Below are 17,360 nucleotides of genomic sequence, written 5' to 3'. Positions count from 1 at the left end.
AAGATAGCCACGCCCATACTCACACCATTGGTTGTAGTTAATAGTGATTATTATTAGAAAAACAAGGTAAAACTGAAGTCATTTTTGCACCATATAGTTGTGCCAACACAAGCAGAAGGAATTTTTCTTAAATTTACACATTTATGAGTTAAGCAAAAATATTTATTAATTTAGCAGAATTTAATAATTTATGAACAATTTACACAGAAACTTCAGCTTGTGTTTCATGGTAGCCAGTGATTGTTTTCAAACAGGTTTCTCAAAAACTCCATCTTCAATTGGTTGGATAGCTCCGCCCATTCCAAACAGATATCCACGCCCTATACTCACATCATTGGTTGAACCACTGTTGTCTTGTGAGGCTGGTCTGAATCTTTAAGCAAACAGCAATGTTTTGATTGCACCACAGAGACAGAGTGTTTACACTTTTCAGGGGAATAAAACTACAAATGATGTGTTTACAGCTCAAATAAAAGTATTTCAAGATTGATACAGGAACAATCATGATATTTAATTTACATGATTGATTTTACATTGCGATACATTATAATAGTAATATTTTAAGATCCAATCTTTTAAGTACCCCTCATCTAATACTCCATTTTTTGATTATTTTGAGTTCAGTTGCTATTAAAATGACATAATCCTAACCCATAATCGCCACCCCTCATATCACTATCATAATGAATTATTAAAGCTTCAAAGCAAATGCTGATAGCAAAATACCATGTACAGTAAACCCTTTAATAACAAACACGGCAACATCAATACTGTACTAGACCACCCACATAATGAAAGATTAACCCTTTGAAATGCAACCTCCTTGACAGAAATAACCGTATCTATCACATTGCGTTTTTATTCATAGTTTGATTTCATAGTGCACAGACCTGTTCATCCAGCAAAAGCTTTTTACAATGTCGCATTCAGCATTTGTGGCATGTTTTTAGATTATGGTTAAAGTTTAAACACATTCAATGCAATATCCAGAGTGGAAAAATACTTGGTTTGTACAGTACTCAAATATATGTTGTTGTTTGTGCCTCAAGGAAAACTGTGGCTTTTATTAGCAAGATGGCACATATCGCAACAGTAATCCAATGGCAAACCTCCAAAAACATTAAAATAGAACTGAGATCATTAGTTTTGCAGTCAGCTCTACAGTCAAACGCATTGAGTCAAACATTAGCAACACTTGCTGCTGCATTTAGTTTTCATGGCTGGCCTCATTGTGCTAGTTGCTCGGTTTACAACCTCTAAAGCTTTGGACTGACCCTGCTCACTCCAAACCTGACGTAGGAGTGAAGTGTTTATGTAATGTACATATCAGCGCTCTCCTGATGCGTTGTTTAATGCGCTGTATTATTCATCTCATGCTGCTAAAATCATATTTCACGCCTCGGCGATCGCTCGATTACAACTCATTTAAGCAGCTCATGAAACTTCAGGCTCTCCTCTGGAACGCTCCGATCCGCCTGGTTAAACAGAACTTCTCCCCGGCAAAATCGAAAGTGTGCAGAGCAAATTGTATTACCGCTATACCCTTTTACTCTGAAAACGATGACACTGGGTCCGAAAGGTTGCAGCTCTTACTTAATAATGTGTGCTTTCATATGACAGATCAGCCAAAACTGTTTGTGTGAATCGTATTGAACAGTTGAAGAAATTACTTAACCTATTTGTTTCGATTTTAGGCCTTCACCGTGTTGATTCACTTACCTTGCTGTTGTATTTTTCTTCTTAACTCATCTAGCATTAGCTCTAAGCTGCAGCTAAGCACCGTATTTCATTCGAAAAGGAATGCGGTTCTTCTTAAGCTCATTACGAAAATCTTAGCAACTAATTTAGTGTAATGTGAATGAAGTCTGTATTTTATCACTCTTAGGAATACAGTACTCCAAAACCCACAAGCGTAATGTGTTACTCTGCCTTGGTGCACCGTTTAAAACCCAGTTTTGTTCTCACGACCAGACTTGGTGACCAGACTGATGAGTAAATTATAGATCTTATAATAGACTGCGTAACTAGCTTTTTAAAGGGTGGTAAAATTAAAGCCATTAAATAGAAATGAACATCTGCTGAATGGGAAGTCGTGCTATTGTACAGGTTTTTTTTTGTTTCATTGCTGTGAAGGCCCTTTTGAGGTTACATTAAGCTTTGCAAGGAATAGTTCACTAAGAAGTTGAAAATTTTTTCCCTTCAAAACCTGTATAACCTTCTTTATTGTCAAACACAAAAGGAGGCAGAACGTTCATGCTGTAGCTTTTACATTTTTTGTTAAAGGATTAGTTCATTTCTGAATGAAAATTTCCTGATAATATACTCACCCCCATGTCATCCGAGATGTTTATGTCTTTCTTTGTTCAGTCGAAAAGAAATTAAGGATTTTGAGGAAAACATTCCAGGATTTTTCTCCATATAGTGGACTTCAGTGGGGTTCACCGGGTTGAAGGTCCAGATTCCAGTTTCAGTGCAGCTTCAAAGGGCTCTACACAATCCCAGATGAGGAATAAGGGTCTTATCTAGCGACACGATCGGTCATTTTTAAAAAATGCTTTTTAACCACAAATGCTTGCCTTGCACTGCTCTGTGATGCGCCATGCATTACGTTGAAAGGACACGCGTGACGTAGGCGAAAGTACCACGGTATGGCTAAAAACTTCTTTTAATTTTCTCCCCCAACTTCATAATCGTCCGATATCATTGTTTTACCGTTTTTTTTGTAAAGGGCGTTTGGCTTAATCTTTGCACGTTCGCTTTGTAGACACTGGATCGGTACTTCCACTTGCGTCACGTCACACATGACCTTTGTAACGTGATTATGTCATGTGTGTGGATCGCAGAGCTAGTGTGAGATGGAGCATTTGTGGTTAAAAAGTACATACATTTTTATTTTTTTTTAGAAAATGACGATCGTTTTGCTAGATAAGACCCTTATTCCTCGTCTGGGATCACGTAGAGCCCTTTGAAGCTGCATTGTAACCGCAATTTGGACCTTCCCCTCGGTGAACCACACTGAAGTCCACTATATGGAGAAAAATCCTAGAATGTTTTCCTCAAAAACCTTAATTTCTTTTCAACTGAAGAAAGAAAGACATGAACATCTTGGATGACATGGGGGTGAGTAAATTATCAGGAAATTTTCATTCAGAAGTGAACTAATCCTTTAAAAATTTTGTAGTCAGATATTTGGAGTATTTGGTATTATTATTATTTTGACAAAATGAATACTGTCTTTCACCAAGGACTTATTCAACTGATAAAACAATACAATCTGCATCTAGATGTTATGTTAAAATGGTCTTATTTTTGATTCAGACAGTCTGGCTGCAAGTTTGCAGACTTAGACACTTTCAGACACAAATGTTGTTTGTTCTGTACTTGTTCTACCAGTAATTAGTTTTTTGTTTTATGCAGCCTTAACCAAAAAAAAAATGAAAAATGGATAGAAAATGTGAAAAAAATTTTAAAAAAGCCAGTGAATGAATCTAATATGCTATATATGTCTTTTTCTTTAAGGTGGCAATAATTGCTGGAAATTTTGAGCTTGCAGAGTTCATAAAGAATCACAAAGACGCTGATATTGGTAAGTTGGATTACTGCACCTTCCTTGATGTTTATGAAAACCACCTGATTTTTTTTCATGAATACCAGAAACCTTCCTTAGCTAGATGCACATACAATGTAAAAAGGGACAAATAATAAAAGAGATTGTAATTATGTAAATCAGATTTTCTCTCCTAACCAGTCCCATTGGCAATAAGCAACAAAATATTATGATAATATGTGCATACTGAATTCCAATTGGAATATTTGAATACTGAATTGTGATTTGACATTACTGTTGGACAATTTGGGCCTGTTTATACCTGTTCATGCGTTTTTTACCGATCTGATTTGTTAAAATGGTTCCATTTACACTTGGCCACATAAATGTGTCTCCGCAAAATGAATATATATTCCCTCGCTACATGCAATTTAACAGAATTCACGTCAACGAAAGCAAGTATTCTCACTACTTTTAATGAAGATGATTACGTGTTGAGCGCCTGCGACTTACTTTGTTTAATTTGCGGGAGTTTGTGCGTTGGCTTGCTGAAGAGACTCAGCTACTCATCTGCGGTGATGCGTGTTGTGGTAGCGCTGTCATATTTGGCTATAAAATGTCATATAGCCTATAACACGCTCTCACACGCTTATTATTTAACATTTTTTAGAGGAGCAAAATTTACATTGTTTCAACAATCAGATGCATTTACACTTGTCCAGTTTCGTTTGGAATTCATCTCAAATTACAAAAGTGTTTTGAGTGATTTGGATTAAAATCCGTCTGTAGAAAGCATTTTGAACGGCATTTACACAGAGAAAATGCATGAAGTGACCAGGTATAAACAGGCTCTTTGAATGCTTAAAGGGATAGTTCACCCACAAGAAGATATTTTAAAGAATGTTGGTAACCAGACAGTTGACGGCACAAATTGACTTCCATAAATACTATGGTAGTCAATGGGTGCCGTCAACTGTCTGGTTACCAACATTCTTTAAAATATCTTCTTTTGTGTTCAACAGAAGAAACAAACTCATACAGGTTTGGAACAACTTGAGGGTGAGTAAATGATGACAGAATTTTCATTTTTGGGTGAACTAACCCTTTCAAGTGGACATATAATGCCCCATTTCCCATGAATTGAAAAAATGTGAATGTTATGCCCCATTTCAAAAATTTTCAGCTCAAAATACCCCACAGATCATTTATTATATCTTGTCAAATTTGCCCCTATTTGGGTGTGAGCAAAAACACGTTTTTGTGCGTGACCCTTGCAAATGAGCTGCTGCTCCTGGTCCCCTTTCCAGAAGAGGAAGGAGCTTTAACAGCTTGCACTTCAGATACTCAACAACAACAAAGCAGGAGAATCTCACGCAGCCAAAATGACGATTGTCAGTAACGTGTTCAGCCTTACATTGTTCAAACCGGAGTCGGACACTGATGGAGAGACTCAGAAACTTTTAGAAAGCATCTGGACGTTTCTGAATGGTTAGTGGATAAATTTATGTAGTTGCTGTGGAGTTGATTCAGCTCGTTGACTAGCATGTGCCGTCATGTTAATCTTTTGTGCAAATACAGCATTTAATTGACCCTTGAATTGTTTGGCCATGGCGTTAGAACTAGTACACCGTTGTCGCTTGCGGCGTGGAAACGTGCAGATTAAGGGGCGGTAATATTATAATAAGATCCCCTTCCTACGTCACTAGGGGAGCGAAATCTGAACGTCTCTTTTTTTCACATGCTTGCAGAGAAAGGCTTACCAAAACAAAGTTATGTGGTTGTCCTTTTTCACATTTTCTGGATTGGTAGATGCACCGGAGACCCGATTATAGCACACAGAAAAAGTCTGATTTTCATGATAAGTCCCCTTTAACACTCTATCAGTGTAAGCCAAATGCCAATAGTAGTTTATAGAACAAATATAGACCTGAAATTATATACAAAACAATACAGCGCTTCAATACAGTTTGATTCAATACAGTGCTGCCTTGCACTGTAGATGTTCTGTGGCTGTGATTGTGTTGTGTCATGCAGCATTTTAGCTTTTAATTTGCATGGATAAATTATATATCGCTGTTAAGTCACAGTGTTATGAAATCCTCTAATGTCTTGATTATATTGGAAATGAGCATGCCCAAATAATTTAATTAATTTAAAATGCTATTCCTCTGCAAAATGCCCAAGAGAGTATCATATTTATTAGGGTGTATGATATGATCCAGTTGTCAGGCAGGCAGCTGATGCTGCAGGTGCAAAACTTGTACTATGTGCTAAAGGCTAACATAAGCTAAAATGGGCTTCCTCTATTGTTGCTAGTGAAACAAGAGACGTCATCTCAAGCGGCTCCCGTAATTATGCAGTGTTATAATGCTGGGCCTCAGCAATTTGTGCCTCTAGGGCTCCTGAAGTGGTTTACTTTAACTTATAATTGTGCTTCTGAACCTTAAGTGAACATACAAGGTCTATTTATTGTATTTGGGGTCATTCAAAGTTATTTTGCATATGAGCAAAATGGGTTTTCATACAGTAACTATGCATATATATATATATATTGTGTGTGAGTGTGTGTATATCTTCCTATAAAGTCTTACTCTATATAGTAAAGAAAAAAGTAATGATTATGCATATTTGTCAGAATATTTTGGACATAAATAGATGACAAATGATTTTTTTTTTTTTACCTCACACGGCACTCTCTACTCCCACAGCTCTAACACGTGTAGCAGATGTCAGTGTTAATTTACCAAAAGTAAAATGCATCCGTATATTTTTCTGACACTCTCAGCCACACTCTGAGGAATCCAGTGATTGAATGCGCTCGTTTCAATTAACGGACCGCATAATCATCTGCCTCATTAAAGGCAGGGAAGGCACAACAGATTTAATTAATCATTAGACATCATTAAACGAAAGGATTTGGATAAAATGAAGTCTGCTCTGGGTAAATCAGACTTTGAAGGACTTCACATGCCACGGATATGTCCATGTATAATGTAGAGTGGAGATAACATGACATAAATAACTCATTTACATATTAATTATTCATAACCGGCATTTTGCATGTACATTTTCAACAAATTCCACATTTAACATGTGATCCCTGTGCATTATGCTTTATAAATTATGATATTTGTGATATATGTTTGCCCCTGAAGGTTGTGGGCACATTGTCGTTGCACCCTATAGATGGTTTCATGTGCCGAACCCAAGCATTCATCTAGAGAGAGTGTTACTCAGTGGGGCTGACCTACATAAGCTACAGACCTTACAGGAAGAGGAGACTCATCCATATACACGATCACACACACTTGCGCACCAGCAGAATTCCTACTATTTCCTGTACTGAATTTAGGCCATTATCAAGTCCTATGCTTTTTTTCTGATCGGAATTGTCACGTTCAAGTTTTTTGTCACATTTGTCCTGGTTTTTCCGACCTGCAATGCTAATCTTCGTCTCACCGACGTGACATAAAATTGTTAACCTGCTTATTGAGTGACATTGAGTGACTTTGATTGCTTTGTCAGTTCATTTTCCCTCTATATTGATGTAAAATAGAAATGTGGGATAATGATTCTGGGACTACATTCTAAAAAAAAAATAAAGGTTCTTTATTGGTGTCAATGGTTCCATAAAGAACCTTTAACATTCATAGAACCTTTCCATTGCACAAAAAGGCTCTTTATAGTGGAATATGGTTCTTCTGATTATTAAAATTTTCTTTACATTAAGAAAAAATTGTTCTTTTGATAACTGTTCACTTAAAGGTTCTTTAGGGTGGTGTTGTCAAAAGTACCGACTACGATACACTGTAAACCCTAATGCTCAAAATACTTAATTGTTTTGAGTAGGACAAACTTAAATTTAACTAATTAGCTCAGTTAAATTAACTGTTATGAGTATTTACAACTTTATTTTTCTTTTGAGTTCACAGAACTGATATATTTTAAGTAAACTGAACTATTTCATTGTTTTGTGTTGTGAACTCATTTCTTTCAATTTAGACTAACTTAAGTTTAACTGAAACTGGGCTGGGATTTCTATTTCCCAGCATGCTGTGCCCAAGGCACTCGAAAGGGAGAGTAAATGCTAAAATTAAGTGTTATACAATGTTTTTTTTTTTTTGTGCGAAATTAATGGATAAGGGAGATTTAGTAGTGATTAATGTTTTGCTATGCTAATTCAGAAGAGTTTCTGTTAATGTGGGTTTTTGGAGAGTTACCATCATGGTGACAAGTGGCGCATGTGGCTTGGTTTGAGAGCAGGTAAGTTACATGTTTTAAGTTGCTGTACTCATTCAGTAAGTGCTATACCATACTATTGTTAACATGTTAGCAAATGAGCAAGTTAGCATTTTCTGAACTCATTTGATTTGGAAGACCTCAAAATAAAAAAGTTAATTAACTAAATATTTTATGTTAATTGCTATCAAAGTGTATGAGTTAGCTAACACAGTACTTCAAGTTAAGAGCAATTAACATGCATGAGTACTACAAACTCAAAACTTGATAGTTCTGCTTACTTGAAATTGGGAGCATCATAACTCAAAAAATGTAATTTAACTGATTACCTCAAATTTTTTGAGGTATTGAACTTATCTGGGTTTACAGTGTACCAAGTGGGTACTGAAATTTTAAAAATGTGATGCTTTGAGATTCGTAAACACCTCTGATTGGCCATTGTGTTCACGCACTCAACAAAAACATGTTGTAAATAGACATCAACGACACTCTTCACCGAGCGCTTACACAGATAAACGTGCTCCAAAACGCTTTCAAACACTTCCATGTGTTTTCAAACGCTTCAGTGCGTTGATCATTGGAGCCAATCACAGACATATCTGTTGAGCGCGTGAACACAATGGCCAATCAGGGGTGTTTACGAATTCGCTCAAAGATGTGATCATTTTTAAAATGTTTCAGTATCGACTTGGTATTGAAGTCGGTACTTTTGACAACTCTACTTTGGGGAACCCAAAATGGATCTTATAGCATTGCTGTGAAAACCTCCTTTTGGAGCCTTTATTTTTAATAGTGTAGCTATTCGGAGAATAGCACTGACCTGAAGTGTAGATGTAGCATTATGCATTTTCTTTTTCCTTATACCTTTGGGTAACAGCTCTGACATAAACACAGAGATTCCATCAGCGGAATATGGGAATCAGCAGGCTTCCGGATGTTTCAATCTGAGGCGAACGGAACCTTTGACGGAATGAACTGGCTGGCCAGCTGTGCGCTGATATTGTTTTTATAAGGTTTTGATTGAACAATCTGCAATAGTTGCACAGTTTGCCGTTGTGTCTAATGCGTCACTCAGGGAGGAAACAGGAATGGCTTGTTATTTTCATGCGCATAGTAGCAGGGGATCCTGTAATTACGTGTCACATGTTAGACCACAGCAGAGGGCACAGTGTTGGAGCTTTGATCTTCACAAATTCAAACCATTCGAGAGAGAAACCATTCAAACAAATTCAAACCATTCCCAAAACCTACCGAAATCCATTGGGTTTTGTTTGTTTATGTGCGCCAACCACCATGCCTGTATGTTTAAAACAAGCACTGTAGTTATGTATGTAAATGTACATCCCATTTAATGCCACCCGTTGGTTGCCATGGTTCCCAAATCCGCACAATAATTGGCTTAAGGGATGTGAGTTTGCCTTGTGCGCACTTGTCGCGGTTGAGAAGCCAGGGAGGTCTTGGAGCCTGGCTTATTATCGACTTACTTGGTAAAGCATTTGAAATGGCGCAGATTTCAAAGAGCACTCAAATATTGTGTGAATTATGGGAAGGTATGCATGCACACATGCAAACGTACACACACGCAGGCTCATATTGCATTCCGCCAGTCTATATTAGATATTGGGGCCGCTGGGAAATATAACACACCATCTTGAGTTTTAATCATGGTTTATAAACAAGACCAAATTCAAAGCATGACAGAGTGATGGATTTCAGTTCACCACTCAAGTTCAAACCTGCGCCAGCTTCGATCGAATAGGTTGAGCTCTTTAGTTTGAGGTACACTTTCAAGTGCAATATAATGACTATTGATTTAATGAGACAGTGGATACCAGCTGCGCTGGCCGGCCCCTCGGAGCCCTGCGGAATTGTTTGTTACGTATAAGAGTCCTTAATTGGGTGAAAATGTCTATTCATCTTTAGCTCCGTTCTGAATGTGCGGAGGATTTAGAAATTGCTGACACATATGAAAGGATGTTTTCTTTATCAGGAAAGAGTAATCAAAGCAACCGAAGCAAGGGCGATTGGGGTTTGTTAATGGCGTGAACAAAGAGAAGAAGAACGAGAAGAAAGCAAAAAGAAAGGGGAGGCCGTCCGCAGAGAGTTAACTCACAGGGTTTGCGTTGGGTTGCTTTAAAGTGGAGCTTGTTTTATTTTGAATCATGGCCATATCACAACTGCTCCATGGAAGCACATTTACAGCTCCCCCTGGGAACCAGTTTCGAACGATTTTGCCGTGTTATTACTTGTGTAAGAGTAAAGTTAGATATAAGAAGCTGTCAGTTTGGTCATTTTGCTGGCTCATTAGAGCACAGAGGTGGAATTTAGATTTCTAATGAAGCACAAATGATGTTGGATTTACTGTTTCACTCTGTCCATACCTGCATCCCTACAAGTTATCTAATAAGCAGTATATATTGGGAGTTAAACAGTGGGGTCCAAAAGTCTGAGACCATATTGAAAATTTGGGATTTTTTTTCCCCATTTAAATCTGGAAATGAACATTATCCCCCGGTTTCACAGACTAAAATGCATGTTTGAGCTGTTTTAACTGAAAGCAACTTGCACTGACATATCTTAAAATATGTCAGCACCTTTGTTTTGTCTCAAGATGCACACCAGTAATGTTTTTTTCATAAGGAACATTTATAAAAGCTACTTAAATGTCCTAATTAAACTAAGGCCTAATCCTGGCTTAATCTAAGCCTTGTTTGTGAAACCAGGCCTAAAAGTTATGAGGTAAAACGACAATTCTGCACTTTATTTAGGTCAGTAATCAAATTTAGTTTTAATTATTTTTGTTATTTCTGCTTTTTGATGTAATAATAATAAAAATGAAACATTTTATTAATTATGTAAACAATAAGTAAGTTAGTTTTCCAATGAACACTCATAGATCCTCTTGAATACACAGTATGAAATGGCATTTTTGAGTGATATTCTTTGGAAATGTACCAAATGGCAGTGATTAGATCCGATATTGAAGAATCGATTACCGATTACATACAAAAGTTTGAATATCAGTAGCAAATATCTGTCAAACAGTGTTATTTATATAATATTGTAGTATTTATTAATATTTTGAATTAACTTTTTATGTTCAGTTTTGAGTTTAATTATAATTTGTTTTAGTCATTATGTTTTTTAATTCATTTTTGTTTTAACTTTTTGTTTTTGTTTTAGTACTTTAACTTTTTTCTCATTTTCTTTGAAGTTTTGTGAGTTTAAGTTTTCAGCTAATGTTTATATTTTTTTATTTCAGATTTATTTCAATTAACGAAAAAAAAAAAAGAATCGTTTTAGTTAACGATAACAATAACTATAATTATCAGTAAACTAATCTAAACGAATTTGTGACATTCACCACAAATTTGAAGTTCATGTCAGCTTGATACAGCTGTCATTAAACCAAATTTTGAAGTTCATGTTAATTTTTAGTTCAACTTTTATGCACTGTTTTTTCATTACAATGTAATGCAAAATAAGGATTTTGATATGATAAGGATTCTCACTAGCAGTCTCAGACTTTGGGATCTCACTCCATATCCATTGGGATCAACTCCATATCCATCTATATGCTGATGACATCATACCCTGACACAGATTTTAATATGCAAGAATTCCTTCCTCCTTGTTTCCTCAAAGATCTTTTTTCATCTCATTCCAGAAAATGGGAGGGGGGATAAAAAGAGAGAGAGAGAACGAGAGAGAGGCAATTGTGAATTTCTAGTGTGAAAGGAAGGACAGCCCACATACATGGGAAACGGGAGAATTCACAACCCGACAACTTGCACTGACTAATTTAGACATCCATCCCTGAGTTGCTTAGCAACACTCGGGGGCTTGATTCCCATACAGCTGTTTTGGTTAGCCGACAAGGGTTAAAATCCCTAATCAATAACATCTAAGTTAATTCAAACATCTTGATTGCGCCGTTCGGTGGGCGGTCGCCAGCGATTTTTAAAAACACTTCTGATGGTATCGCAAGCCACTGATGGGCTGAACTTGAAGGATTTTGGGCGATTGTGTTTATCCCAGTACTTTGTCTCATAATGGTGGTGTTTTGAATCAAATTATCCCAGCATGGTCCTGTCAACCAGCTGATTCAACAACACACTCCAATCAGTCTTCTGCCTTGTCTACCTAGAGGAATCCAGATGGGGGAGGCTTCAACTGATAGTACAGTGAATGATTTGGTGAGGGGAAAGAGTGATGAGGAGAGAGAGAAAGGGGGGCGGGACGAAACGGAAAGAAACGGAGCCCAAGCGAGAGAGTTAGTGTGTACGTATGTGTGTCAGCGAGAGAGAGAGAGAGAGAGGGTACTGAGCGAAGAAACGTGCGAGGCTTGTGCACTCTGCCGTTTCCTCTCGCAGTCACAGACGGCATCATGTGGAGCGGGCACTGTCACCACAGTGCTTGCCTTCTCCGTAACCCTCTCCGTTGTGCTTCACTGACCGAGGAACCCCAGTCCAGGAGAACCTGACCTTCTGTTTCCAAGTTCCTCAAGGCGAAACGGACATTTCAAGGGAGTTATTGAGCAATAAACTCAGAGGAGATATGAAGTCTTTACTGAATGCCTTCAAGAAAGAAGGTAAGAGGTGATCTTTTGGGATTTTGAGGGTCTAGAGTAGGGGTCTCCTGACCTTTGGTGACTTCTGTTCCATGCTTAAAACTCTAGCCGTAGAGCTACAAGGTGTTCAGACTTTTCTTAGGTGAGGAAAAAGTGTGTTTGAGCGCTGTTAATATATGTTATGACAGATTACAAAAATGAAACGAAAGTTGAAGACAAGAGTGAATTATTCTGAGGTGGAAAGAACATCACTGTGACTGTGAGAGAGTCATTTCTGTCTTCAAGGAATTCAATCAACTTCACGCTGAGAAATCTGAACACTGGATTTTCCTTCCTGAAGTTCCTCAACATGTTTGTTATACCTTTCCTACAGTTTGGTTTAGTGGAATTGGTACATTTTATAATTGGAATGCTGCAATTAGAATGTTGCCACTTTGATTTCACTTGTTTGAAGGAAATGACTGTTTCATCAGTGTTCCAAAACCAGCGTGTTCCGGCAGCCAATGTGCTTGTGGTGTCATCGGCTTCAGTTGGTGCCAGAAAAACCCTGTTTGTTGTGATCTCTGGGGCTGCCCATATAAAACATCTAGTTTCTTTTTGTGACATTATCAATGCTGGTTTCTTTTTATTGGCAGGTTTCATGTGGCATCACCTGCCACATCAGCGGGGGGCTGGGTGGATTTCTTCACGGCTTTTGGGGGTTGGGTTTGAACATTAGTGTCGTAATGATCCCCCTACAGTAGCCTTTTAAATAATGAACGGGAGTATATGTACCTCTGAGACCTCCTCCATGACAGCGAAGGTGATCTAACACTCCAAGTTGCCATTACGTCAGCACATTAATGAACAGGGGAGTCTGTGTGTTTAGCGGCGTAATTCTCCTCTATGCTTCTCCTGGGTTCTTTTTCAGAATATATTTATAGCATTTGTCTCACCCAGCCAGTGATATCTAGTTCATGCGTGAACTGTGTCTTTCAGCGGCCTAGTGTTTCCGAGAAACAAGCTTCTTTGGATAAACGTCTTCCTGGACCACCTTTAACATGGCAGCGGATAAATAAATATAGTCATTCTTTATGCATACAGCGCAAACAGAGAACTCAAGGGAATATCCTGGACCCGAGAAGGGGGGTGTTGTGGAGATAAGGCTTCATCTGGCCCTGAAATTTGTGTATATCACCTTGGAACCACAGAAGTTGGCTGCTGTGGGTGTATGTCTCTGGAGACATTGTGATCAGCATATTCGTGTTGTTCAAGAAACCAAAAACACGTTGTTTACTCTATTAAAGGAATATTAAGCTGTAACTTTGATTTCCGCAAGAAATGTATTTGACTCATCTTTCAGTTTGGAAGAAAAGAGATGCAAACAGTAAAGCCTTTACAAAGTCAATGGGGCGATGAAGTAAACGTTGTAGCTGAAGTGTGTAGTTCGTGCACCACTAGCTACACCAAACTGAGCTGCAAAAAAGACCACATACACACAGTGTTTTGAGTTTTGAGACTAAAACTAAGCTACAAATAGCTTAGTCTTTGCATTATCCTTAGATATGAGAAAGTACACTACTGTTCAAAAGTTTGGGGTCAGTAAGATTTTTGTTTTTGATAAGTAATACTTTTATTCAGCAAGGATGTATTACATTTATGACAATAAAGTTAAAAAATAAGTAAATTATGTTCTTTTGAAGTTTCTGTCCATAAATTAATCCAGAAAAAATGTATCACACTTTCCAGAAAATTATCAAGCAGCCCAACTGTTTTCAACATTTATGATAATAATAATAAACGATTCTTGATCACCATTAGAATGATTTCTGACACCAAAAATTGATATCTCTGTTTACATGGTGCAAACTTCACCCAGAGGAATACATTAGTAAATGATAAAATCCATTGACCTAGAAAAGTAAGCCTACTTCAAAAAGAGTGATTTACTATTTTTACATATCAACTAATAACGATTTTTGAAAGAAACATTACTGAATATATCAGTATTACTGTCCCCAATGCTTCCAGTTTGCAAATATGTATTTTGTGTGTTGTTTATAGATTGCAGTTAAATGTTTACAGCATTTATTAACTTTGGTTAATGTTAATTTATCAATACACTTTAAAAAAAAAAATCATATTCTTTCATAATACAGCGAATAATGTTATTTTATGCAACATGAAATTTTAAAATGTATTAATATATGAAGAAATTAACCCTTAATGATACATACTGGGAAAGTATTTTCCCAGTAAAGAAAGTTTATTATTTGTTCACGTTAGCTGTTGCATTAGTTAAAAGTTAAAGGATTAGTTAACTTTAAAATGAAAATTACCCCAAGATTTACACACCCTCAAGCTATGCTAGGTGTATATGGCTTTCTTCTTTCAAGAAAGCTCAAGAAAGTACATCCATCCATCATAAACGTACTCCACACGGCTCTGGGGGGTTAATAAAGGCCTTATGAAGCGAAGTGATGCACTTGTCTAAGAAAAATATCCATATTTAACACGTTATAAAGTAAAATATCTAGCTTCCGCCAGACTGTCTTCCGTATTCAACTTACAAAGAAAGTTGCAACGTCAGTTACGCTTTTTTGAAGTTGAATACGGAAGGTGGAAGCTAGATATTTTACTTTATAATGTGTTAAATATGGATATTTTTCTTACACAAATGCATAATTTTTTTTAACCCCCCGGAGGCGTGTGGAGTACGTTTATGATAGATGGAAGCACTTTCTTTAGCTCATACTCGTTGATCCCATTCACTGCCATTATAAAGCTTGGACGCGTCAGGATATTTATTAATATTTCTCCGATTGTGTTCATCAGAAAGAAGAAAGTCATATACACCAAGGGTGGCTTGAGAGTAAATCATGGGAGAATTTTCATTTTAAAGTCAACTAATCCTTAAACGTGTTGAACCTTATTGTAAACTATTAACAAATTTATTGAGCACACTTAACTAGGAATATTACTTTAACTACAATTTGACCATGTATTTAGTTGTGCAATAATGTCTTGATTTGAGTTCTGATAGCTCACAAAATAAATTGAACAGCAGCAAATTTATTCATTATTCAATAAATGAGCATCAAACTGGGTGATTACGAACTTGATGAGAAGACAGTGTTTGGTCTTTTAATGTGACAAAGTTTTTTATATGAGTAAGAAGCCGAAGTGCAGTCTAGCAGCTTGTACTTGAACACTCGTTACAGTGCTCTAATTATTTCCACTTACAATGGAATGAAGGACACCTAAAAAAGCTGAACTACTTTGATGCTTGCGGAGTACTTGAAAGTCTACTTCACACTTTGAATAAACAGTCTTTTCTAGTCTTTTTCTTTAATCACTCTCTTTCTTTCTGTCTCTCTCCCAGTGCCTTTCCGGGAGGCTCCGGCAGGCACGGGTCGGAGCAGGCCGCTGCAGCAAACGCCGCCGCAGCACCAGGGTAGGAGCACTCTTGCCGCCCCACGCGTGCTTCTCCGCTCCAACAGCGACAACAACCTGAACGTCAACAAGCTACCGCTGGACCGCTCTCGCTCGCCCTCTCCTGTGGCCTCCCCCCTGCGCAGCCTCTTGCCCCGCCACCCCCAGCAGATGCAGAACAGCCCCAATGGCACGGTGAAGACCATGGCCCGGGGGGGACGCTCTGCCCGAAGCCGTTCCCCTTCCCTGGGCCGACTGGGGGAGGGAGACGCCCGGAGACAGACCCCGCAGCGCCACAGCAGGTCAGTGGCCATCCCAGAAGCAAGCAATAGGACTGATTTTTGAGGACAACTGTCAACATGCCCATGTCTGACTGTGTGTCCACTTTTGTGTGGGTCCCTCATGTCTGGGCTAGAGTGTGTGTCCCTTTCTGTGAGGACAAAGTTTTTTTTAACTATTGCCACCAGAGGCCCTATTTATGGCAAATCAGTGTTGTTTTTATAAGGCCATGTGTGAATGCAAATAGGTCAGATGTTGGGAATTGGTGTTTGGGAAGTAGATTGGACTGAAGAGATTTTCATAAAATGTACTTTTTGGAGTCTTTAGGACATTAGATCAGTATGGAAGCTTGTTTCTGCTGTGGAGTAAAAAAAAAAGTAATTGCGACTTTTTTTCTCACAATTGTGAGTTTGTATCTCACAAACTTGTAGTTTACATCTCACAATCCTTTTTTTCTCAAAATTCTTGAGTCTTGCAATTGCGACTTGCTTTCTCTTGGAATTCTGAGTTAAAAAATTAACATTTTTTATTTATTTATTTATTTATTTTGTATGACTTGTATGACCTTCTTTCTTGTGTGAAACACAGATAAGATATTCTGAAGAATGATTAAACTGTGTTAACAGTTAAAAAAACATTGGAGTCCACTGACTTTAAAGGGTTAGTTCACCCAAAAATGAAAATTCTGTCATTAATTACTCACCCTCATGTCGTTCCACACCCGTAAGACCTTCGTTCATCTTCGGAACACAAATTAAGATATTTTTGATGAAATCCGAAGGGTATATAACTCGTCCTTAGACAGCAATATAATCACCACTTTCAAGGTCCAGAAAGGTACTAAAGACATCGTTAAAACAGTCGACGTGACTACAGTGGTTCAACCTTAATTTTATGAAGCGACAAGAATACTTTTTGTGCACAAGAACAAAACAAAAATAACGATTTTATTTGACAATTTTTCGCTGGTTTTAATGAGTCGATATTCTGATGTAGAGTCTGGGAGCACTGAACGTAAAAAGCATATGAGAATAACACAGAAGAGAAGATATTGTTGAATAAAGTCGTTATTTTGTTTTGTTTTTGCGCACATGAAGTATTCTTGTTGCTTCATAACATTAAGGTTGAACCACTGTAGTCACATGAACTGTTTTAAATACATCTTTAGTAGCTTTCTGGGCATTGAAAGTGTTGATTATATTGCTGTCTATGGATCCTCTCGGATTTCAACAAAAATATCTTAATTTGTGTTCCGAAGATGAATGAAGGTCTTACAGGTGTGGAACGACATGAGGGTGAGTAATTAATGACAGA

General features: G+C 37.6%; 1 protein-coding gene across 5 annotated transcripts in view; it reads left to right on the top strand.

Moving 5' to 3' along the window:
* Nucleotides 1-17,360, top strand: part of shank2b (SH3 and multiple ankyrin repeat domains 2b) — a 113,043-nt gene that overhangs the window by 38,997 nt on the left and 56,686 nt on the right. For 4 of the 5 annotated variants that reach the window (XR_007928111.1, XR_007928112.1, XM_051883485.1 and 1 more), the window contains exons 10-11: nucleotides 3,520-3,586; nucleotides 15,718-16,069. Coding sequence is in view for 3 of the 5 variants with exons in the window: in XM_051883485.1 (XP_051739445.1) it covers nucleotides 3,520-3,586; nucleotides 15,718-16,069 (419 nt within the window). In the remaining 2 variants the exon portion in view is untranslated. Of the gene's footprint in view, nucleotides 1-3,519; nucleotides 3,587-12,122; nucleotides 12,378-15,717; nucleotides 16,070-17,360 lie in introns of those variants that run through there. The other variant, XM_051883486.1, reaches the window with a different exon arrangement.

This window comes from Ctenopharyngodon idella, chromosome 24 (assembly GCF_019924925.1).
Source record: "Ctenopharyngodon idella isolate HZGC_01 chromosome 24, HZGC01, whole genome shotgun sequence".
NCBI classification, from domain to species: Eukaryota; Metazoa; Chordata; class Actinopteri; order Cypriniformes; family Xenocyprididae; genus Ctenopharyngodon; species Ctenopharyngodon idella.
Note: the sequence above shows the minus strand (reverse complement) of the source record. Positions and strands in the feature narration are given on the sequence as shown.